This window comes from Schistocerca nitens, chromosome 6 (genome assembly GCF_023898315.1).
Source record: "Schistocerca nitens isolate TAMUIC-IGC-003100 chromosome 6, iqSchNite1.1, whole genome shotgun sequence".
In the NCBI taxonomy this organism is placed as follows: Eukaryota; Metazoa; Arthropoda; class Insecta; order Orthoptera; family Acrididae; genus Schistocerca; species Schistocerca nitens.
In genome coordinates, this window is record NC_064619.1 from 661,102,390 (window position 1) to 661,128,481 (window position 26,092).

At 40.1% G+C, this 26,092-nt stretch overlaps 1 protein-coding gene across 1 annotated transcript in view; it reads left to right on the forward strand.

Moving 5' to 3' along the window:
- Positions 1 to 26,092, forward strand: part of LOC126262358 (interleukin-1 receptor-associated kinase 1-like) — a 193,902-nt gene that overhangs the window by 106,744 nt on the left and 61,066 nt on the right. Inside the window, exons 4-8 of the mRNA XM_049958943.1 lie at positions 3,397 to 3,733; positions 6,082 to 6,263; positions 6,470 to 6,655; positions 21,271 to 21,386; positions 24,933 to 25,122. Coding sequence (XP_049814900.1) covers positions 3,397 to 3,733; positions 6,082 to 6,263; positions 6,470 to 6,655; positions 21,271 to 21,386; positions 24,933 to 25,122 — 1,011 coding nt within the window. The remainder of the gene's footprint in view (positions 1 to 3,396; positions 3,734 to 6,081; positions 6,264 to 6,469; positions 6,656 to 21,270; positions 21,387 to 24,932; positions 25,123 to 26,092) is intronic.

A 26,092-nucleotide genomic window follows, 5' to 3' on the forward strand; every position in this document is an offset into this window, starting at 1 on the left:
ATTGAGCAACTCTTCAAAATATTCCCTCCATCTGCCCAAGGCATCAACAGGATTCACCAGCAGTTTTCCTGACCTGTCCAAAATACTTGTCATTTCCTTCTTACCTCCCTTTTGAAGACTGCTAATTACACTCCAGAATGGTTTTCCAGCACCTTGACCCAAGGTCTCCAACCTGTTTCCAAAGTCTTCCCAAGATTTCTTCTTGGATGCTGTAATTATCTGTTTGGCTTTGTTTCTTTCTTCAACATAACTTTCTCTGTCTATCTGAGTTATAGTATGTAGCCATTTTTGATATGCCTTCTTTTTCCTTTCACAGGCTGCCTTGACTGTGTCATTCCACCAAGCTGTTTGCTTCATCCTACCTTTACGCACTACTGTTCCAAGACATTCTTTGGCCACTTCTAGTACTGTGTCCTTGTACCTTGTCCATTCCTTTTCCAGTGACTGCAATTGACTACATTCAACTAACTGGTCTACTAACCTACTGGTCTGCAGGAAACTAAACAACCCGTGTTCGACTCAAGACCTATTTGAAGCAAATGACAAGGCTATTCAAGCTGCAGTGTATTGGGCTTCACATGGGATATGAAAATCGCTCTGTTTCGCATCCTTTGCACTTATCATTATATGTTACATACTTTTCTATATTATTATAGTTAATTTACCTTGTAACCATGTATTATTGTATTATAACTGCTTCTCTTGCATTGTAATATAATTTTTTTTGTAAAATGGTGATGTCTTGGATATGATAAATAAATAAATAAACTGACTGGTACCTTTCTGAGATCACTGTTATGTACTTGTGTCTGATTTCCTTATCCTGAAGTTTCTCCACTCTTATCCTCCTACTTTAATTAGTTCTAAATTCTAGGCGACTAATGACCTCAGAAGCTGAGTCGCATAGTGCTCAGAGCCATTTTTTATTCTCCTACACATGGTCCTGACCTCCTGCACTTTCGGCCTCACAATACCAATTTCACTGCAGATTAAATAGTGATCAGTGTCATCAAAGAATCCCCTGAATACACGTGTGTCCCTCACAGCCTTCCTGAATTCCTGATCTGTTATTATATAGTCAATGACAGATCTGGTTCCCCTGCCTTCCCAAGTATACCGGTGAATGTTCTTATGTTTAGAAAAGGAGTTGGTGATTACTAAGCCCATACTGGCACAGAAATCCAGGAGTTGTTTCCCGTTCCTGTTGGCCTCCATATCCTCTCCAAATTTACCCATAACCTTTTCATACCATTCTGTTCGATTTCCAATTCTGGCATTAAAATCACCCATGAGCAGAACGCTGTCCTTGTCCTTTACTCTTACTACATCATCACTGAGTGTGTCATAAAAACTATCCATCTTATCTTGATCTGTCCCTTCACAATGCGAATATACTGACACAATCCTAATTTTCTTGCTAGACACTGTCAAATCTATCCACATCAGTCATTCGTTTACACACCTTATTGCAACTATGCTGGGTTCCATTTCTTTCCTGATGAAAAGCCCTACACCCCATTGTGCTATTCCTGCTTTGAGTCCTGACAGGTAGACCTTGTATTCTCCCACTTCCTCTTCTTTCTCACCCCTTACCCGAATGCCACTAACAGCTAAAACGTCCAACCCCATCTTACTTGCAGCCTCTGCCAGCTCTACCTTCTTCCCAGAATACCCCCATTGATATTAATAGCTCCCCATCTCGTTACCATTCGTTTGCCAAGTCGTATCTTAGGAGTCCCTGGTTTGTCAATTAGAGGTGGGACTCCGTCACCTCCAAAGGTCCGAGGCATTTTGCTCTGATTGTTGCCAGCATCATATTTATAGTACCAGGGAAGCAGGTTGCTAGCCTTACTTGCCCCGGGTCCCATTGAGTTTTACCCCTAACGGTTGAGGGACTAACCGGTGGATTTGGTAGTCTTTGCCATCTGAGCACAAAGGTGGCCACGACTCTGAATATGTCAGAGATTCCCAGCCTTATTCCAAAGTAACTGGTATCCCGACTGTCAGGACCACTTACTTGGCCACTCATACGTTGCCCATGGTTCATGAACTAGGACATCATACCAGGAACCCACACCATGTTCCTCAAACTACTGGAATTCTGTGGCTGCTAACAGCAGCTCTGTTGGAGAAAACTGCTTTAGTTGCCATTTAACCTACATTTTATGTACACAACTGATTTCAATGTGTGTTGTCAACTGGAGTGCAACTGCCACTAATTCAGGAGCGAAAATATAATACCAAATTTCTTCAACTAATGATTTATATCTTTGAGTGAAAATGTTTTAATATATCCTAATGCCATCTTTGGCATAAATCTTTGTAATATGTTTGCAAATGATTCATAAATGAACAAAATTGGTTCTGTAAATAAAAGATGGCATAATTTCTTACTGGAGCAATTTATTTCAACACACATTTGAAGCCAGCTGTTTTCTTCCAGTAGTACTTATTCCATTCCCATTACTGTGCATTGTAAAAAGTAAAGTGGACAGTAACCTGAGCAAGCACACACAGTTTCTCAACTACCTCTGTGTGTACTTTGTCAGTTTTTTATTTATTAACATGACCTCAGAGAGGAGTTCCCCTTTTACTGACAAATGCACATTGCTTTCAAAATATGCAGAAAACTGCTGTGAGTAATGTAAAATAAATGTTTATTTAAATTTTTAACTAGATGAAAAACATAGAAACAAAATAAAGTCTTTCTCTGATAAGATATTATAGCAGTGGGAGACATGTTCAGTTGAATGAACAATAGTTGTTGCCTAAACTTAATTTTTATTTTTGATGGCAGTTTTTTTTTAGACGGACCTTTTTAGCTTAACCCATTTACTTTCATGTGAACTACAGGCACAAACTGTCAAATACACTAAAATATTGAAAAGCAACTGAGGTTTGCTATTTTTATCAATTTTTTGTTTGCACAGATACCTAAATTTTCTTTAAATGAAGCATAAATGTCAATGTAATATCCAGTACAAACAGGCATTTCTGTTACAAAAATGCTATTGAAAAACACACATTACATTAATCTGCAGCCATCTGGCATAGACAGGCATATAAGGAGATTTACATTTTGTGTGGAATTGTAAATCTTGTACACAAATTTTATTTCTCAAATGTTTTGTGTGTGTTTCTCAGTAATAATTTTGTGGCTGAAGTGTCTATATTAAATTTTTGATTAATATTTATACTTTATTTGAAGTAAGGCTTTGCTAATTAGAAGCTGGTAAAATGACTAACTTGTTTCTTAGCATTGGTTTCTGTATGTTCAATAGCTTCTGCAAGTAGTTTCCTAGAGAAGAACTGAGCTGTCATAACAATTAATTTAATTTGCATATTGTGCTACTGTTCAAGAGCAGATTGATTTATCTGTTTTTATGTCATTCACAGCAAGCAAATTCCAGTGTTGCTGACAAGGACTTGCATGTTGGAATTCATAACCTGAATCTTCCATCTGAGGCAGCTAGGAGGCCTGCATCCAAACTTATCTTCCCACCTACCACTTCATCCTCAGAAGCCAAAGCACCAAACACAGTGGTGCAACGAACAGAACAATCAGGAAACATCTCCAATGACAACAATGAGTATGCTACTGTGGATGCAGGTGCTGTCAATGCGGGCAGCCCAGCTGTGAACACGCCTGCTGCACCTGAAGTTGCTGCAGCTGCTGAGCCAGAGAATAAGGACAGCAATGTTCCAGGGATAAATACACAGCGCAAAATGTCCAGTGAGTTCAGTAGCTACCTGTTATTTTTTGCATTATTTTCATCACTCAAACAAATATACATAAATGACCTTTTGGATAACATCGGAAGTTCATTGAGGCTTTTTGCGAGAGGTTGTAACAATGGAAAATTGTACTGAAATGCAGGAGGATCTGCAGCAAATTGACGCATAGTGCAGGGAATGGCAATTGAATCTCAATGTAGACAAGTGTTATGAGCTGCGAATAGATAGAAAGAAAGATCCCTTATCATTTAGCTACAATATAGCAGGTCAGCAACTGGATGCAGTTAATTCCATAAATTATCTGGGACTAGGCATTAGGAGTGATTTAAAATGGAATGTTGATCGTCAGTAAAGTAGATGCCAGACTGAGATTCATTGGAAGAATCCTAAGGAAATGCAATCCAAAAACAAAGGAAGTAGGTTACAGTACACTTGTTTGCGAGCCCACTGCTTGAATATTGCTCACCAGTGTGGGATCCGTAACAGATAGGGTTGATAGAAGAGATAGAGAAGATCCAATGGAGAGCAGCGCGCTTCGTTACAGGATCATTTAGTAATTGCAAAAGCGTTACGGAGATGATAGATAAACTCCAGTGGAAGACTCTGCAGGAGAGTTGCTCAGTAGCTCGGTACGGGCTTTTGTTGAAGTTTTGAGAACATACCTTCACCAAGGAGTCAAGCAGTATATTGCTCCCTCCTACGTATATCTCGCGAAGAGACCATGAGGATAAAATCAGAGAGATTAGAGCCCACACAGAGGCATACTGACAATCTTTCTTTCCACAAACAATACGAGACTGGAATAGAAGGGAGAACCGATAGAGGTACTCAAGGTACCCTCCGCCACACACCATCAGGTGACTTGCAGAATATGGATGTAGATGTAGATGTAGACATGTATTGCCATTGTGTTTGTTACCCCAACAGCTAATTTAAAAAAATTATTTGGATCAGATACAGCAGCAATGTTAAACAGTATTTCAGGCGTAATTATAAATCAAGGTGCACACAGCAAAATGACTTTGATGTTGCATGTATCCAAGAATTTCTGTCATCAAAGTCAAGATGGTTTGGTTTCTTTCACTTTCAAAATATTAACATTTCTTTAGATGTCTGTTATAATATTTGAAAGAACTGTTACCTGCCTTTAAATAGTACCATAATCATGACGTATGATTGTGAAGATCTCCTCACTTGAAGATTACATAATCATTGTCATAATGATTGTTGCCATTGTTGTTATCATGTTTGTCATTATCATCATTATCAGGAGGAGGAGGAGGAGGAGGAGGAGAAGAAGAAGAAGAAAGTACGACAGGAGGATGATAGTGATAGCAGTATTAAATTTAGAGTTGAACCCTTTTTGCAAGCTTATGATTCTGCATTTATTTGAGCATGTCGTTGCGCAGATTACATGACAATTAACATGTACTTGTCACAAGATCATATAAACTAAAGCATGTTCAGATATATTGAATCCATTATTTACCCACTGTACAGCTCTGCCACATTATATCTGATCTGTACAAGCCACCGTCTGTTCAGAGGGATTACAGGGAGTCTGCTATTGATAATTTAATTTTTTTCTCGTCAGTGGTTTTCCAGTCTTTAAGTGGCACTCTTTTATGTGCCTACGTACCAAGACAGTCTGTATATCAGGACAGAAGCAGTTTATCTCGGTGAAGGTTTGCTGACAATTCAGTTCTTTCCACATTATTCCTGTAGGCAATTAGTGCGGTGCTTGGGAGCAGAATCACATGCTATTTGGAGAGATGCAACCAGAGTAGTGACCAAGCGAACGTCTGGCCATCCTGATTTAGGTTTTCTGTGATTTCCCTAAATCACTTCAGGCAAATGCCAGGATGGTTCCATTGAAAGGGTACTGCTGACTTCCTTCCCTAATCCGATGAGACTGATGACCTCGCTGTTTGGTCTTGTCCCCCAAATCAACCCAACACAACCCAGAGTAGCGAGCAGGAGGCATTCATTCTTTCTGGACTCAGTTCTTGAGGTGGAAAGGTGTATTTTTCCTCCCTCCTGCTCCTTTCCTTCTTTCTGGACTGTGGTGTACACCAACTAAGCTGCGATGGGACCTCCAGTGGTAGGTGGCTGGTACACCTTCCATCTCCTGTGCATCCTGCATCAGAAATATACCCTTCATGTTTACTTCTCAAATCTCCTGTCTTTATTATACTGATAGTGGACACCCGTTTCCCGTTCATGACACCCGTTTCCCGTTCATCATGGAACCTGTACAGGTCTTTGCCATTATTATTATTATTCAGTTTGTGTTAGTAATGAGCTTTTCAAAACAAATATTTCTTAATATGTTCTTTATTTGTGCAGATGCTTCAGATGTGTCATCAATTGCTGAATCCTGTGGCACCATACCTGATATTCCATACAAAGAGCTGATGGTTGCTACAAATGGTTGGGACAAACATACAATTCTTGGAAAGGGTGGATTTGGCACAGTGTTTAAAGGAATATGGAAAAATACATCTGTAGCAATCAAAAGACTTGAACAGGTAACTTGTGCAATCTCATTTGCCCCTTCCTCTCCCTTTCTTAAAATACTTCCTGTGTAAATCTCAGATATTAACATTGTCCCACACTTAAGACAGAATGTGTACTGAAACTTAGAATAATTTTAATTAACTTATCAGTCCTATTATTCATTTACAATCCTCTGTATCATTATGGTTGCTGTACTAAATTTTCTCTATACTTACAGAGAACAGAATCTGATGAGAGTTACCAGGCTCAGATCGAGCAATCATTGCGTGAGCTGAGAGTTCTGAATGCATGCCGACATGACAACATATTACCTATTTATGGCTTCAGCATGGGTGGAGATGAGCCTTGTCTTGTGTACCAGTACATGCCTAATGGATCTGTTGAAGATCGTCTTCTTTGTCGAGTAAGTTGTGCTCTTTGTAATTACTCAAAAATTGCAGAAGTATTATTGTTCATACCTTGCAGTATTAGTAATTGGTAAATTGAAGACTTGTCAATCATTTGTACTCTTTTACATTCTGCTCTTCAGGTTGCATTTATAGAAAGAGAAAATTTTGATATGAAGTGTGTCATTAAAGGCATTGAGTTGAGATGAAAAATCACACATTTTTTAGTGCTGCTGTGGACTCAGACTATTTATATCCCTCACACTTCAAATGAATGTGCTTTGCTTTTGCTGTAAACATTGTGGAACTGGTTTGCTTTAAATTCTAGCCTCTGAAAGCCTTTCTACTTTGGAAAGACAAAAATGATGGTTATATTCATACTATAATACTGATTACTGCTAAAAAATTTTAAGTTTGTTCTCCCCCCACCCTCTCTCTCTCTCTCTCTCTCTCTCTCTCTCTCTCTCTCTCTCTCTCTCGGCCCCCCCCCCCTTCTCCCATCCTCATGATAGCTATTCCTTGAACAGTGCATTCATGCAACAAATACAGTGAAATTGTGAACTGTGGGGTCAAGTGTGTGATTTACTTGTGCATGTTTATGAGAAAGAAACAGTAAGTGATTACAATAACACATTACTGGTCAAAACTCTATCAGATCATTTTTTGAAAACTTTAATACATAAATGCATTACATTCAGTGATTAATTGAATAAAAAGTTGTTTCGAAAATTTTCAGTTTATTAGAACAAAAACTACAGAGCGTCCCATTTTTGGGACAAGGCCAAATGCGCTATCCAAATTCACATTCTTTCTATTTTCTTTCTATTTTCACTCTGCAGTGGAGTGTGTGCTAATATGAAACTTCCTGGCAGATTAAAACTGTGTGCCCGACCGAGACTCGAACTCGGGACCTTTGCCTTTCGCGGGCAAGTGCTCTACCATCTGAGCTACCGAAGCACGACTCACGCCCGGTCCTCACAGCTGCAGAGTGAAAATCTCATTCTGGAAACATCCCCCAGGCTGTGGCTAAGCCATGTCTCCGCAATATCCTTTCTTTCAGGAGTGCTAGTTCTGCATGGTTCGCAGGAGAGCTCCTGTAAAGTTTGGAAGGTAGGAGATGAGATACTGACAGAAGTAAAGCTGTGAGGCCCGGGCGTGAGTCGTGCTTCGGTAGCTCAGATGGTAGAGCACTTACCCGCGAAAGGTAAAGTCCCGAGTTCGAGTCTCGGTCGGGCACACAGTTTTAATCTGCCAGGAAGTTTCATTATAGCAGCTAGTTGAACCAACAGGTGCAACAATAAAGGCTAAAAGCTCCATTGCTTATGTAGAAATAAGTAAAATATATGCGTCCCAAAAAAGGGACAATGGCCAGTAATGGGTTTAATAGTGCTGGGTGTGGCAGCAAGGGAAGTGAAAGTGAAAAGATAATAATAGTAGCAGTGTGTGTAACTGGAGCTGGCTGATTAGCAGAAACATAATGTGGCCCACTATGTCTCAAAAGAGAAGGCTCAGATGTTAGCCAAATAGGCCTGCAGCTGGTTTACACAAACAATTTCAATCTGACTCGCACAAAGACTCATATCAAGTCATTTCAAAAAGAATGAAATAATGCCAGGTATTACCAGAAGTAGACATTAATGACCATACATTCATTGAAACACTTTCTTTAACATTCCCTGAGGTCCAGCTGAATGAAAAGTTAAAATGAAACAGTACTTAGGTAAACTATTACAAAAAGCTCAATTTGGCATATATTCCACTTAGAGGTATAGCAAATTCTGTTGACATCATGGCAAGGGGCTGGTTTATTTTACATATTTGTGCTCTTCTGGGACAGTTCACCTAAAGTAAATGAATGAGTTATGACAGAATGCAAAAGGAGTAATGGAGACCACTCACCAAATATCAGAACCATTGAGTCGCCTACAGGCACATACAAAAGAGAATGAAAAGTTTGGCAGCTTTCAGAAGCAATCACATTGTGCCGGTTGCACACACACTGAGTTTCCGGTACCCATGTGCTGCACACTGAGACCATGCTGCTTCTGACACTGTTCCATTCCTCATTCAGAGCCTGGGCACCTACTGCCTCCCCTGAACTTGCTAGCTACTCATTCCCGACTTCTCCGTAGGTACAGGCACCTCAGGCTTTTACCATCTGTAAGGTTTCACTTGACTAGAAGAAGGGATCGGTTGGTAGGACATGTTTTGAGGCATCAAGGGATCACAAATTTAGCATTGGAGGGCAGCGTGGAGGGTAAAAATCGTAGAGGGAGACCAAGAGATTAATACACTAAGCAGATTCAGAAGGATGTAGGTTGCAGTAGGTACTGGGAGATGAAGAAGCTTGCACAGGATAGAGTAGCATGGAGAGCTGCATCAAACCAGTCTCAGGACTGAAGACAACAACAACAACAACAACAACAACAACAACAAGGTTTATCACACCCCCCTCCTCCCCCTGATGATGTCATGTCCCAGGATGTACTGTCTGCATTACTGCCCCCCCCCCCCCCCAACCACCACCACCACCACCCTCATCTTTCCTAGTTTTGGGCGACTTCAATGCCTATAACCTATTGTGGGTTGGAACAACGGTCACTGGCCATGGTAAAGACATCAAAACTTCACTGTTACCACTCAACCTTTGGCTCTTGAACTCTGGTGCCCCCCACACACTTCAGTGTGGCACATGGAACATATTCGGCCATTGATCTCTCCTTTTACAGTCCTGGTCTTCTATTATCTGTCGACTGGAGGGTTCACAATGACCTGTGTGGTAGTGACTTCTTCCCAATTTTCATGTCTCTCCCTCAGCATTGCTCCCGTGCATACCTGCCCAGGTGGATTCTCTGTAATAGTGACTGGGATGGCTTCATCTCTGCTGTCCTTAGCTCCCCATCACAAAGCAGTATTGATGCTACTGTTCATCATACTATGGCAGCCTTTTTTTGGCAGCCAATCAAGCCATCCTCTCTTCTGTAGGATCACCCATCAGAGAACGGTACCCTGGTGACCCCAGAGATTGCTGTGGTCATTAGAGATTGTAAGTGGGCTCTCAAACAACATAAGCGGCACCCTTCAGAAAAGCACCTCATTTCTTTAAATGGCTCCGTGCCCGCATCCACTACCTCGTAAAAGCAAGAATCCAGGAAATGTTAAGTTTCCACCATTGGATCATGTACTTCTCCATCACAGATACAGGCAAAGATCAGACGACTCTACAGCTTCCATTCCCACGCAGGTATACCAAGTATTTCCTTAGATGGTGCCATTTATACTGACCCATTTATACTGATTTTTGCTGAGCATTACGCTTGTACATCTGCATCTAAGAACTACTACCCACACCTTTTGGCTCATAAATCAGCAGGTGGAGCGAATGCACTTAGCTTTTACAACCCAGTACCTGGAGGCATATAGTGCCCTATTCAGTCAATGGGACCGAGCGAGGTGGCGCAGTGGTTAGCACACTGGACTCGCATTCGGGAGGACGACGGTTCAATCCCGTCTCCAGCCATCCTGATTTAGGTTTTCCGTGATTTTCCTAAATCGTTTCAGGCAAATGCCGGGATGGTTCCTTTGAAAGGGCACGGCCGATTTCCTTCCCAATCCTTCCCTAACCCGAGCTTGTGCTCCGTCTCTAATGACCTCGTTGTCGACGGGACGTTAAACACTAACCACCACCACCAGCAGTCAATGGGAACTCTCCAATGCTTTAGCCCATTTTCGTGTTATGGCCCCAGTGCCAGACTGCGTCCACAACCAAATGCTGAAACAGCTCTTAGTGAACTGCCAGATCACATCCTTTCTCTCTTCTATCAGATCTGGAGCAAAGGTGAGTTCATATCTCAGTGGTAAGAAAGTGCGATAGTTCCAGTATTGAAACTGGGTAAGAAACCTCTCGAGATGGACAGTTATGCTGAATGGTTATTGCTGAGTGTCACCTGCCATATGGAAGGTACAGTCATGGGCTCTCACTCACGACTTTCAGTGTTCAGTCATCAAGACTTGTTCATTGTATTGCCCACCTACACGCAGAGCTTTACCTAGCTGATCAATTACTTAATGTAGATGAGACACACCGCATGCTGTACACCTTCGTAGCTTTCCCTGAACATACAAACTACGGTGTCCTTTTCCCTGGAAGGGAGCTCCACCTCCACAGCAGTGACCCAGAACTGGGTTTACAATTTCTTCACACCCCCAGTGTCTGTTTGGAACTGCAGCTTCCTCCACTGTCACCTCTGTTCAGGGAGACATCGCTTCTGCCCCCATGGCATTTGCCTTGAAGCCCCCTTTGGTCCAAAAGGTTGCGTTGACACCACGATTTTTCATTGCCTGTTCTTTGCTGTCCTTGAGAAGTGTCCAGGTTCGGAAGTAGTATTCAACAATGGCTCAGTAGTTGATGGACTGCGTACACACGTGCATGATGCAGTTAACTCCACTCTCCACCATGTGGCTGCAATGATTTCATTGCTGAATTGATGGCCATTAAATTAGCCCTTAGTCATGTTCGTTCTTGCACTGGCAAGAGTATCGTAATGTGCAGTGACTCCCTTAGCAGACTTCAGGTATAGACCATTGCTACTGTCCTCACCGACTGGTTATGGCTATCCAGAGTCTTGTCTCCGACCTCCATCAAGCTAGGCAGCCAGTCATTTTCATCTGGACCCCCAGTCGTGTTGTGATTTTGAGAAATGAACGTGATGACTTGTTGGCCAAGCTGGCCAGCAGGATGCTGATTCTGGAAATGGAGGTCCCAGAACTGGATACCTTTGGTCATTTATATGCCATTGATTGCTGGAAATCTGGAACTCAGATTGGTGTGTCTTGATCTCCCCATATAAAATGAGGACAATTGAGGAGACCAAGACCACGCAACAGTTGTCCCCTGTGTGTTTTTTGCAGGGAATCCACCGTCCACTATAGACTCCACATTGACCATACTTGGCTGACCCATGGCCATATTCTCGTATGTGAGGGCCCTCCTCACTTCCAATGCGAATCCCGCCTGACAATGACCCACTTAGTCATAGATTCCGTAATTTGGTTGCTTTGAGGTGACAGCTTAATCTTCCTGACACAGTTCCTCTGGTGCTAGCAGATATCGCCAACTCGGCTGAACTGGTGTTACATTTTGACCACAGAGGTGGTTTCTATTTACCCCTGTAAGGTAGGACTTTTTGGCCTCATTGTCCACCTGAGGGGTTGGTGGGAGACCTCTTTCCAGCTTCCTCCCTTCACCCCCCCCCCCCCCCCCAGCCCCCTTGGGGTCCCTTGGTGGCCTTTGCTGGGTGCTCAGCCTGGCCTCTACTCTTTCCACATTTTTCTTCTCTTTATTCTATTTCAGTTGATTTTTAGTGCCCTGTCTTGACTGATCTGTTTACTACTTGTCTGCGGTTTTTATTGTGTTAATTACACTTAGGCTTGCCAGAATTTGCCTTGTGCCTCCTTCCTTTGACACCTACTCCTGATTTGCCACTTAATTGATGAAGGGACTGATTACCTTGCAATTTAGTCTCCTTCACTCCAAAACAAAGGTTTTTCCCAAAAGATAGCAAGTTTTCATTCTCTCGCTTGTGTGTGGCTGTCGGTGACTCAGTGCTTCTACTGTTTCGTGAATGGTCTTCTTTACTCCTATATTATAGAAAACTGCTATTACAGTGCTAATGAATTTATGTGCACTGCAGTTCAAAACAACTGCAATACCATTATTGTATCAAAAGAAAAATTCCACAAAATCTAATTTAATATGAAACAGCCCTGGAATAATTTTGTAATAAATTATATTTTTGTTAAACAGTAGACAGTAAAAACTATGTACCTGTCGGTGCATGAAATGAAAATATATCTTGATCCAAACAATGTAATTTTATGAAAGATAAATAAATAAATAAAGTATTAATTTTGTAGAAGTAAGCAGTAAGAATATTAAGCAAAATACATAACTACACATCTTGCAGAGTCCTCTTCAAGGCTCTTGTGATTTATTTACTTGATTTGTTTACTTACCCATCTGTTGAATAAAGGCTGTTATGTGATGTCCAAATGTACATGCTAACTTCATATGAACTTGCTACAAAAATGGAACACGTACAAAATTGACACACAGAATAATCCATATAAAGTGATACAATATACACGCATGCTTTTACTCCATAAATTCATAAGCTAAATTTTAACAACAAAAATAATGAATTATTGACCGTACAATGTAAATGGATTGTAAATGGATAGATAAAAAAAATCTACTCAACAAGTGGCGGCGGGAGAACACACACACACACACACACACACACACACACACACACACACACACACACACACACACACACACACACGTTTTACTTTTACAAGTTTTCGGAGCCAGTGGCTCCTCCTCCTGGGAGAAGGATTGACTTTGAAGGGGGAGTATGAAGGAAAAGGACTGGAGAGGTTTAGGAAAAAGGATAGAGTTCAGAAAAGTCACCCAGAACACTGGGTCACGGGAGACTTGCCAGATGGGATGAGAAGGAAAGACTGTTTGTTGGGGACTGCACCAGATGAGATTTGAAAACCTGATACCTTAAAGGTGGAAGACAGGGTAATATGCAAAACAGAGACTATTACCAAATCATTGTGTATGAGTTAATAAGCATGAAAATCTAAGTGCATTGTATGTAACAGATGTGGGAGGGGGGGGAGGTGAAAAATAGACAAGTCAGAAAATGGTAGATGTAGAAAACTAAAATGAAGAGAGGAATAGTTACTGCGAAGAAATGATGAGATGGAAGGAATTAATGTAAATTAAGGCCAGGTGGGTGGCAAGAATCGAGGACATGTTGTAGCACTAGTTCCCATCTGTGGAGTTCTGAGAAGCTGGTGTCTGGGGAAAGCATCCAGATGGCATGTGTGGTGAAACAAGCATTGATGTTATGATTGTCAATTTGTAGAGCATACTTTGCAATAGGATATTGTGTTACCAGTATATGCCCTCTGCCTATGCCCATTCAACCTGACTGGGCGGTAGTCATGCTGATGTAAAAGGCCAAACAGTGTTTACATAACAGCTGTTACAGGGCTGGAATAGCTGGTGGTAGGAGGATGCATAGGGCAAGTCTTGCACCAAAGATGGTCACAGGGGTAAGCACCATAGGGTGGGGAGATGGTTGCAGAAGGAGCATAGGGTCTGACAAGGATATTGCAGAGATTTGGAGGGCGATGAAAAGGTATTCTAGGTGTGGTGGGCAAAACCTCAGACAGAATGGATCTGATTTCAGGCCACTATTTTAAGAATCATGGCCTTATTGAAGTAGCTGATTAATACATTCAAGGTCAGGATAATACTGAGTGACAAGTGGTGTGCCCCAAAGTTGTCTTTTCGAAGGGATCAGTAGGACCAGGATTGGATGTGATGGCCCAGGAAATCTGCTTTTGAACTGGGCTGTTGGGATAATTATGTCCAGTGAAGGCTGAGGTGAGAGTGGTGGTGTATTGCTGTAAAGTGTCTGTATCTGAACAAATAAATTTGCCTCACATGCCAAGACTGTATGGGAGGGAATGTTTGACATGGACATTTAGTTCCGAAATGGGGAAAGTGATAAGCACTTCGGTTACAGGACTGCCTGTGATCTTACGGCAGGTACTCTGGATCTGTCATTGAGTCGAGAAGCATACTGTGTCTGAGAACACATAAGTAACCTCTGTATCTTCAAAATGTTCCTTGTACAGCGTAAAAGAATAATTGAAAGTGAGGAGAGTAGTAATGACAAAGTAGTGTGTTTTAGCCGGAAAGTGATAAATAGAATTTCATGAAGTTCAGACCCCAACACGAAGAAATTGTATGCAAGTGAAGGCTTTGATGACATCTTAGAAAAACTTACTGCAGAGAAAGAAGAGGAACTGAACTCTGTGGACAGTTCATTGGACATTATCCAGTGCAACAAATTTGCTAACAGGCAACAGTCATTTCTGTTCTCTAGAAAAGGTGGGTTTCTGAAGGATTGGCCATCTGCTATTACTGCAGGTAAAGTGCTTTTCCTATTAGACAACAAAGTGATTAGCCTTCTAGTCACAAAGACTACCGTAATTACTCGAATCTAAGCCGCACTTTTTTTCCGGTTTTTGTAATCCAAAAAACCGTCTGCGGCTTAGAATCGAGTGCAAAGTAAGCGGAAGTTCTGTAAAATGTTGGTAGGTGCCGCCACAAGTAACTTCTGCCGTCGAATATATGTAGCGCTACACAGGCATGCTTTGCAGGCACAAAGATAAATACTGGCGCCAAAACCTCTGCGTCAGTAAATAAATTAAAAAAAATAAAAAGAAAAAGGTGGAAGACGAGCTTTTTTTCTCCGCCCCGAGTTTCGACCACTGCATTTTCATTATCCAACGAAGTAAATACAAATTCCGTATTGTTCATCTTCGAATGTAGCAGCCTTTCAATGTACTACGAAAATCCGACTGGCAAGACTGTTTGGGATGTTTGTCAATATGGCCAACTCTACGTTCTGAGTTTTTTCCTACCTGTGACAAGAGATGGTTGCTAATAGGAACTTTTATGAATTGTGAATCACGCGCAGTATTCTCTTCATCATAAGAATAATACGAATATAAACATTTTGCCATGTATTCTTTTGTGTTTGCTGCTACTTCATTTAAATCCTGTCTGCCTAATAAATTACGAAACTAGAGTGAGACAACAGCAATCGCGGAAGAATATACATATCATGCCATGTTTATATTAGTATTATTCTTACGCCGATTAGAGATACAGTCAGAAATGAAGCACGACAACTGACTAGATTTTTAAATCTAAGATGACTCTAATTTCTGTGCAGAATGTAATGTACTAAAGAGGCATCTGAAAAGATATTCAAATGGAGAAAAATTTTCGCTAAACTCTCCTTCACAACATCTTCTATCACACGCAATCTATTATTTGGTTCTTATTGATCATTATCAAAGAAAGCAGCAGTGTAAGTAACAACAAATTGCAGTCTCTTGCCATTGTTTCGCTAATGAGACGATTTTATTTATTTACGTATTTTTATTTATTTATTTTCAATTGGAAGCGGCGGTTGCGCGTACAAAAGCCAGCCATGCCGCGAGCGGCGACAGATCGTAAACACTCATCAGAATGCGACAAACAATGCGTGACACAGTACAATAATGCATTTCAGCTTAGAGTGATGTAAACACCTATAACAAAGTAACGGCACTTATCAGATCAAAGAAAAATAAGCAATCAATACAACCCAGACGAAGCACGTGAAAAAGGAAGGGTACCCGTATAAATACGGACGGAGTGCCTGACGCATAGCAATGGCTAACTGGTAAAGCTTAACTGCTAAGCTTACGACTCAAACCAAACTACTGTAGCTGTATCGTCATTCATTCGACCTAAATTGTGTCTCATATTACAATGGACCAATTTTGTTTCGATTTGGAGGTGGGGCCTAAAACTTTTCTCTCCCCTTGAATTTCGAATCTCAAATTTCAGGTGCGGCTTAGATTCGGGAAAAATTTTTTTCCTTGATTTCGAGTTTCATTTTTCAGGTGCGGCTTAGATTCGAGTAAATACGGTAATAGATAGCAAAAGCTGTACCAACATGAAATGACTGAGTATGCTCGACTGAACAGATGGAAACCCATCATGCCCAAGGAGATTACAAACTTTGTTGATCTGATGATTTGGATGGGTTAGTACAGAAAACACTTGTTGGATGTTGGTCAGTGGGACCCTCATTACAACTTTCCATTTCTGCGCAACACAATGTCCCATAATCATTTTGAACTACTGTTAGCAAACTTGCATTTTGCAAATAACTAAACAATAGATAAACGTAGCAGACCTGGAAAAGTTTTATCACTCCTAAACATACTAACAGACATGTATGAAAAAACCTTTTCATCAGGCGAAGATATTGTAGTTGATGAGACAATGGTTCCTTGGAGGGACAACTAAGGTTTGGGCAATACATACTAACAAAATTGCATAAGTATGGCATAAAACTTTCCAAACTGTGCTCCGTTGAAGGGTATACATTGTCTGTAAAAGTATATTCTGGACAAGACACCAGGGGAAGAAAGCAAGCTAGTGTAGCTGAAAACATACACATTTAACTTGCAGCTAAATTACTAAATGAAGGACAAACTTTGTTTGTAGACAACTTTTACGTGAGCTATGAATTAGCAGTCAAACATCTAAAATTCAAAATGCGTATTGTTGGAAATGTATGGTAAAAAAATTATGCCACATTTTGTAATGTTGTACCCACTGAAGACAGGTGAAATGATAGCACATGAAGATGACAAGGGTATTATAGTGCTAAAACAGAGGGATGTTAACGATGTTGTGATGTTATCAACAGAAGATGCACGTATTATAATATCAAGCTCAGATTCTCCGCGCTGCGGTCATCCCATGAAACAGAAACCTTTGTCGATACTGACATATAATAATAGAAAAGCTTGCACTGACAGAAGCAATTGAATGGTGCCATGTGCCACAACAATATGGAAGGGTCTAACATGGTATAGGAAATCAGCACTACATTTGCTTTTAGGAACAGGTATAGTAAATGCTGATATTGTGTACAGAGGGTCACAAAAACAAAGATAGAAATAAGAAAATTTTGGGAATGTCTTTTTACTGAATGGTTGTCTATGAAAAATGCTATATAACAAGAATGTGTGCTCTATGCTACCAGAAAGAGAGGCAAACTGCCTAATGCCAAGAAGCAAAGGGGGAAAAAAAACTGCAACCTATTGTTCCAGTTGTCCAAACTCACTATATGACATAGTATATCATACCATGTTACCCTAAATATAAATGAATAAAACATGTAGTATTATGTGTATATTGTTTGTATGTTTATGTTGTATGTCCTACAGTAATGTTTCAGTGCTTTTTCCATTAAATTCCTTTGAAAATTCCTCCTGCAAATCCTATTAATGCGAACAAGAAGGCTGTCACCCATCTGTGGGTGATGAGGCCCCCACAAAAGCACACCAATCTCCCAGATATGGGTGACTTGGTGATGAACGTGTTAATACAAACAATCCAGTAAAATGTTAAGGATCAATAAAATGATTTACAGAATAAAAACATTGCTCAAATATAGTTTCATTAAGTTCTTTTTTAAATTTATTTTTATGCTCTGACTGTCTGATTTCAGCTGGCAGTGTATTGTAGACCTTAATACTTACATACCTTTGTGTGCAAATTATTTTTGCACATGTTATATGGAAGACTGTGCTGTTCAGGTGCTGTAGCTGTATCTTGCACCCACTGCCGAGTACATTTAGTCCTTGACACAGAAATGTTAAGCTTCCTGCATTCTGGCCGATGTGACTGTGGCTCTGGTTCATGCAGGCTGAATTTATATTTCAGCAGCAGAAGGTGTCAAATAACACAGATAAGGTTAAGTTAGTGGTTTCACATCTGGACTTAGAAGTGGTAGCAGAAATAGAAGAAACATTGCCACAGTGAAGTTATGCTGTGCCAAAAGAATCTCTGAAACAGTGTTGCACATTGTCACCATGGTTGCGATTACAAAAAATTTTCACAGCTGTCAATATTGGCAACAAGTGTGCATCATAATTCCTCAAGCATTAAATTTCGTTAGCTGACCCCGAAATTCTGCCTGAACAGGCTTTACATGTACTATCTCTTCACAAGCTGCCAGTCAATGTCCACACCACCATTGTAGCACAGACTATTTTACTATTGCAAGTCTTAGTGAAAAAGGCATATACTGTCACAAACAGTGCAAAAATCAACAACAGCCAAGACAGTGGCTCTGAAATGCGCATAGTTATGGAACCTGATGACACTGACACTGGAACATGCAGGAATGCTTCCCAACAGCAGCATGTACCTCTTGAACTCACCACAGAACAGCTGGTGGCACAAGTGGCAAAACTCAGTGTGCAAGTAGTGACACACTGACAACTACAAAGTCGCAACTGGAAAAAATGAAACGATGCTATCCAATATGACTCGACAGAGCAATGGTGCTGGTATGACAGGTAGAAGTTGGAAGTCAGGTGCAATTCTAACTGGAATTGCACCTGACTTCCAACTTCTACCTGATGTAGCCCTACCTGTGATTGCAGATGTGCTTGGTCCTATAATCAGTGCAAAATTTTTACATAAATTTCAATTCATACTCATCCTTTGTGCATGTATCCACAGTAAAGATCTTGCCTGCCATGTGTTCTGCTTGAGTCAAGTTCAGTTTGATGTACCCATGACCTCCTGCACACAGGTGTCCAGTCATTCTGTAATGTCATCCATGCCAGGGTATTATGATTCAGTTTTGTACCTGCAGCTATGTGGAGCGCACACATGGGCATCACAGAAGAAGGATTCTATGAGCCATAAAGATTCGTGTGCCAGTGGCAGTACCGCAGCACTGTCAGAGGAAGAGCTTTTTGTAACATGCTTCGGTACTTTCCATCACTTACCGAACCCATCAGAGCTGCAGGAAATGCGCACACACTGTTCAGCATTATACTTGAAGTGACATAGTAGCAGTAGCCCTTATCTGCAACAGCCATCTTCATGAGAACTGGCAGACAAGTCTATTACAAGCTGTCCTCCATATAAAGGGGCAAATGGTTTCAATAAAAGTGGGGTTGATGTGGCTTCATCATGGATTTACTTCATCACATTTAATGAGTGGAGTTAGCACTGACTATAAAAAGAATCATTGCTTGAGTTGGCATGGTTTCATTTTTTTGTATTCTCTTTACAGTTGTGTCTCGTGCAAGTGTTAATGTATGTTATCGGTTGTTAACCAAGCAGCTATTTATGGGGAAGTTCAATTCTTGAATTCTTGTACAACACAAAAAACAACAACAACAACAACTATCTATGGTGATATAAAGAGGTATCCAGTTTAGATAGGCACTGAGAGTTTGTCACAACAAACACACCAATAGGTTCAAATAGAGACTGGAGGTGGGGATGGGAGGGGGGGGGGGGGAGGTTGTAATTGGATTCACTTTAATTTTCTTTGGTCCTGACTGGTCTTTGTGGCACACTGGTGTAGACACTGGGCTCACAGCTCATGTTTATATCTTCCTGTCCATATTTAGGTCTTCTGTGGTTTCCAAAATTGCTTAATACAAGTACGGGGTTGGTGCCTGTGAAAATCACACAGCCGATTTACTTCCCATCATTGACCATTGGCGTTTTGAGTTTATGTTGCATCTCTAATGGTGTCATAATCAGTGAAATATTAAATTCTAATTTTCCCTCTTCTCCTCCCTGGCCCTGCTTCATATTCATTCATATACATTCAAGAAGGGAAAATGTTTCATATGATACAAGACTTTTTTCTCCTAACACAAACACAGGGGAATGGTTTAGCATTCTGCTGGATATCAGAGCTTGATCTAGAGAAACTAACAAATGGGCTTGATGGGCAATGAGCTGGAGTTGTTCAAGTTAACTGGCTCGGCTCCATGTGAGACACTGTCCTCTAACCTATGGCTTTCTATTCCATTGAGAGGGCCCATTGGTTTGATAATGTTCTACTCCTTTGTTGGAGTTGATTTCAGTGGTATTTATAACTATTTTTATCATAATAATAACGAGGAAAGCACACATACCATCCAGAAGATGATTCATGTATTCTTTCTTCATTTTTCAAGCTGTGCCCTAGTGACTGCCACATACTTTTTCTATTTAAAATGTGTATCACAAAGTTTGGCAGTATATTCATCAAAGTGTTGCGGCTTTCTCTTAACCCTCTTAATTTTCATCAAGTGGATTCTCTGTAAATGTAGTAAAGTTAGAACTTTGCTTGGATATATTTAGTCTTGTTATTGTTCAACTGCTCATTTTACATTATTTCATAAATTTTCTTCATGAAGTGTTAGCTCAACAATTAACCCTCACTTGTAATATAAGCCATGAAGTAGACCCAACAGCTCCTAAGAATTTGTATCAAATTAAATTATATTTGAAGGTAGGCATGAAATACGTGATCTTGCAGTGCTAAGAAATTGAGATATTCTAACTGCATGATGTAGCTCTAATCACTGACATCAAATGTTAAAACTTACAGGTTAAGGAAGAGACTTGTGTGCCATTAGTCTTCCACCTGACTTAATGTGGTTTATAAATATATCTTGCACTCGGACTGTTTACCTCTATGCATCTATTACAGTGAACACTCATAATAATGTACAACATTCAAAGAACGATAAATTTAGAAGCAGGAAAAGAAAGAATTTAAGTATAAATTGTTTGTTTATCTTGTGTCAAATCAACTTTTTCTTCCTCTCGAAAACGTACTGCAATAAAATGTTTTATCAGTTGAATTATCATTATGTTAACTGAATGTACTATTATATATGTTGTTATTTCTGTTGCAGTTTGTGTGTGTGTGTGTGTGTGTGTGTGTGTGTGTGTGAGAGAGAGAGAGAGAGAGAGAGAGAGAGAGAGAGAGAGAGAGAGAATGTATGCATCTATACATGTACGTATGTAGAGTGCTGAATTTACTGAAGATGATATGTGGAAAAGAGCATCCTTTATCAATTTTATATAATCATTCCAACAATAATTAGTTGTTATTGCACACCAGATATACTGAAAAAGAGTTTTGACACCATGTATGGTAACTGCTGCTATATTTTGTAGAATGGCACTCCTCCACTGTCATGGGATCAGCGTCACAATATTGCTGAAGGGACGGCAAGAGGTCTTCAGTTCTTGCACAACAACAAAAAACCATTTATCCATGGTGATATAAAGAGGTACGTACTCATCTTTTGATAATAAGAAATTAAATTCCAAACAATTAATGTGAACATGTCATTATTACATTACTTATAGAAATCTCAGAGTTGAATATCCTAAAAAATTTTTTACAGAATAACATTTAACACTGCTGTGGCTTCTGCCTATGGCCGTAAGTTTCTGATTTACTAACTAAATTACTCAGTAATCTGTAGTAGTAGAGTAGCAGTTGCGTGTTATCATTGAATAAAAGTTTTTTATGAGACAGAATGTTCGAATAACCTTTTATTTTAAGCCTTGGAGAGGTAAGGAAACCACCCCTTATTCAGTCCCTTGAAATGTAGTTTTCATTGATACTTACTGTTGTACTTTTAGTTCATCTTGAGTTTGAGTTTATTAATGCCTGATAATCTCTTAAGGCCTTCCTACTGCCAGTTGCTGGTAGCAAGGATCATGTTTGCTGATAGTTACAAATTTTTGCATGCTTAATTAATATTTGTATATCATTTGTGTTTTGCAGTTTGTTTATTATGCCCTTTCGGTATACTGTACAGCCAGAATACTGTGACACCCCTGTCATTTGTAAATGAGCTCATCAATCCCTTGTAGAGGGGACTGTAAATTACATTTAATGAAAGGCATGTAACATGTCATGTATCCAAATATTGGGAAAAGAAGTTGATTTGTACTGCATTGACAAAGGAGGAACTGTAATCACCATGCAGTTGAGAAGTTGTATTGTGGAAGTGGCGAATCTTTTCAGGTCTTTGCTTGTAGTTCTCATTACCATAAACAGAAGGTGGACAAATTGTGATCAGAACAGCAGTAATCGGCAAGATGTGGAGGATGCAAGAAATTTACCTACTCTTTAATGGAGTTAGCAGGAACATGTGTTGCTGTTGGTAACAGAATACAATCTTAAAAGTAAAACACAAGTGTTCAGCAGGTGTGCAGTGTGTTTGCTCTTATTAAAGCAACAATAGTAGTTTAGATTGCACTGGCCATTGGAAGATAATGATTGGACTTTTGACCAATGGAAACAAGTTGATTAATCAGGAAAATGATGCTTTGTGTATGCACAGCCATGGTCTGAAAAACAAAATGCAGAATAGTTTCTGCCCAGCACTTGCACAATCTAATTGTGTATGATCTGCAGTGTAAGTATTTCACTATTATAAACATTTGCATATACCTCCCTGGTACTGGGGTGGATGCAGAAGACATCAAGATACCCAAAAAATACATACATATTATTGGTCAAACAATGGAAAATCCAGGATGGAATGTAACAATACGAGAGAAGGAAAGTTGCTACTCACCATATAGCGGAGGTGCTGGTCACGATAGGCACAATAAAAAGATTCACACAATCATAGCTTTCGGCTATTAAAGCCTTTGTCAGCAGTAGACACACACACACACACACACACACACACACACACACACACACACACACACACACACACACGTGCAACTTGCACACATGTCTGCAGTCTGAGAGAGCTGAAACTACACTGAGAGCAGCAGCACCAGTGCGTGATGGGAGTGGCGACTGGGTTGGGGTAAGGAGAAGTCTGGGGCGGGGCGGGTAGGGGAGGGATAGTATGGTGGGAGTGGCGGACAGTGGAGTGTTGCAGTTTAGACGGAGGGTAGGTGAGAAGGTGTGGAGGGGGGAGGGGGTAAGTAGTGGAAAGGATAAAAATAAAAATAAAACAAATTAAAAGACTGGGAGTGGTGGTGAAATGACGGCTGTGTAGTGCTGGAATTAAGCCTATACCTTCAAACTGATCACGCTCCCTGTGTCAGTTCCCGTATTTTTGCGTGTTATCTCTCGCACTTTTCCAGTGCCACACGATCTTACGTATCTAACTACAAACTAACTATGAACCCCCCCCCCCCACCTCCCCCCCCCCACTTTCTCCGTTCTATCCCTGTTCGTATCAACTAAATCGACCTCATCCAGTCACATCTGCCATCCCCCTTCTCTACGCTTACCTGCCCTCAAACCTGCTACCCACAGTAATATACATATATTTATTAATGATTAGTTATTCTCTACTTTGACCTTTGTGACTTCTCGCCAATTTTAGTGAGTTTTCGCCTTCCACTATTGTCGTCTTCCTCAGACTTCATCTCTTTTTTTCCCCCCTGTGCATCCATTTCGCCCTTTTAGTACTTTTCACACATATTTGGGTGTAGGAACAGATGATTTTCTGACTGAATCTGCTCTCTGTTTTATCTCCCTAGAGGAGTATTATATATATATTTTTTAATATTCTGTATTGTATTTGGCCTGGTATCTAAGTTACTAGATGGAAGATTTTAATGGACTGTCAGGGTGGCTAGACCTTCATTGTTTTTCCCTGATATTTATCCAGCATTCCATCATGTTCTGTGAGTCTCATCATGGACAAAATGTGTCAGAAATGTGAAATGAATGTAGGCAGGCACATATCAAGAAAGGAAGATGCTCTCAGAAGATAACCTTGTACACATCATTAAAAATTTCTATCACTAAACCCCTGTGCACTACTTATGTTTAAAGAGACCAAAATAAGCACAATAAAATTAGCAGAAGAGTTGCTGCTTAATGAATAAAAGGCAACATTTAAACTCCCAAGATCTTCCCTCCCCCCCCTCTCTCTCTCTCTCTCTCTCTCTCTCTCTCTCTCTCTCTCTCACACACACACACACACTCACTCACTCACTCACTCACACATTTAGCTCTCATCTTTAGCTGTATGCTATGTTACTGGTTTCTGATTGCTCATACTTTGTAGCACTTTGTAATTTGAGTCTATGCTGTTAATATATTAGTTAATTTTGAAGTATTTGCTGGAAAGTTTTTTTTATTTTTAAAAGGTTTGTACTAAAACACCTGTCCTTTTCTTTGCTGCTTGTAAACCCTGACATTTCTTTTTTCCTTATCTTCTTTTGAGAATGAATTAAGAACACACAACCAAAACCAAAATCTTCATCTTTATACTCTAACTTCTTTTCTTTATAATGTCCGCATGCAGCTCAATAATGTTGATCAGTTAATCAGATAAATAAAGTTATTTGGATATGCAGAGAGTAATACAGAAAAAGTGATAAGTTTTAAGTATCAGAAGTACCATCATTTTTAAATGTAAAGGAAAGACTTGGAAGGCAATAGACTTTAGTATTAAATGTAAAATCATCCTGGAGCTCAGTTCAGGAGAGACACAGCAGAATAGGGCTAGTTATTGCTGGTCTTATCTTGTTTCTCTAGTGACTGAGAGTACTGGATGACTTTCGTATATTATCCCCGAGTAGTCCCATTTCATCCAACTCTAAACTTTCTTTTGTGAGGTGAAGAAACCTTTGCTTCTGAATTCCAACATTTTACAACCTATAATTCATGTCTATTTTTTGTAACTACCTAATATGTTGCAATAAATATGTAATATTTGGAGGTATTGTGAAATTAATTCAAAAAGTTAATTGAATTATTTTTTAACTTTCTGTGCAACAGAGTACGATTCAAAATCTACACACAGAAAAGTGTGTTGTGTTTTTATAACTTTCTGTTATGTGTTCAGTGCCAACATACTACTGGATACCAACTTTGAACCGAGGATTGGTGATTTTGGGCTTGCACGTGATGGTCCACAGGGTCATTACACTCACATGAAAGTGAGCCGAGTCCATGGTACCCGCCCCTATCTACCTGATGAATTCCTGCGTTCAAAACAAATTTCCACAAAGGTTGATACATACAGTTTTGGAATTGTGAGTATTCAGCCACATTGTTTTAATTTAACATCTTACATTTTGTTGAATAATATACTTTCTCTGTGAACTTATTTTACTCCCCCTCCTCCTCCTCCTCCCCCTCCCCCCTCCCCCTCTGCCTCCACCCCCCCCCCCCCCACCCTTCCTCCCATTTTTGGGTAATGTAGCAGACATTTGGAAGCATCATCTGATGACACTGTGTCCGTTATATTTGTAGTATCAGTGATGTGAGGGTGTTATTTATCTAACATATAACTTATTTTCCAATAAAATGATAATGTCATTCACAGTGTTTACAAGGTAAACCCAAATGCCAAATGAAAGAAGGAAGGAAGAAAGGTTAGCATTTAATGTCCCATCAAGGATTAGACCATTAGAGATGGAGCACAAGCTTTGATTGGTGAAGAAATTAACCTTTGATGTGGGTTTCAAGTAAAGTACACAGTCAGTGAGAATTGATTATTGTAGCACATAAATAATATTTTCAAGGTTACATAAAACCTCTTTTCATGCCATAGTTACGGAACTGACTTTTTTGTGTGTATGAATTTGGAAAAAAAATTGTCAGTAACGTTATTTCTTAAGTAATATGCTCCTGAACACTTAGCTTCAGTGTAATGGTACTGTAATGGTGACTGCTGGAAAGGGACTGCAATAGAAACCACATTTCATAATTAATATGCTCGTGAACACTCAACTTTAGTTTAACAGTACATTAATGATGGTTGCCGGAAAGGAACTGCAATAGAAACCTTTGCAGTGGTGTTTGGAAGTGGCAGTCTAACGTTTTTGACGATGTGTGTGTGTTGAAGTAGGTGTTCAAATGTATTTTTGTATGTATGCAGATGTGTGTTTGTGTAGTCTGATTCTTCGGCCTTCTTATCTAAAGATAAGATGTAGGTTATTAGAAACCACAGAAACAGGAAAGGACTTCAACATTAGAAGTTTGCGAATATGGAAAGAGGCA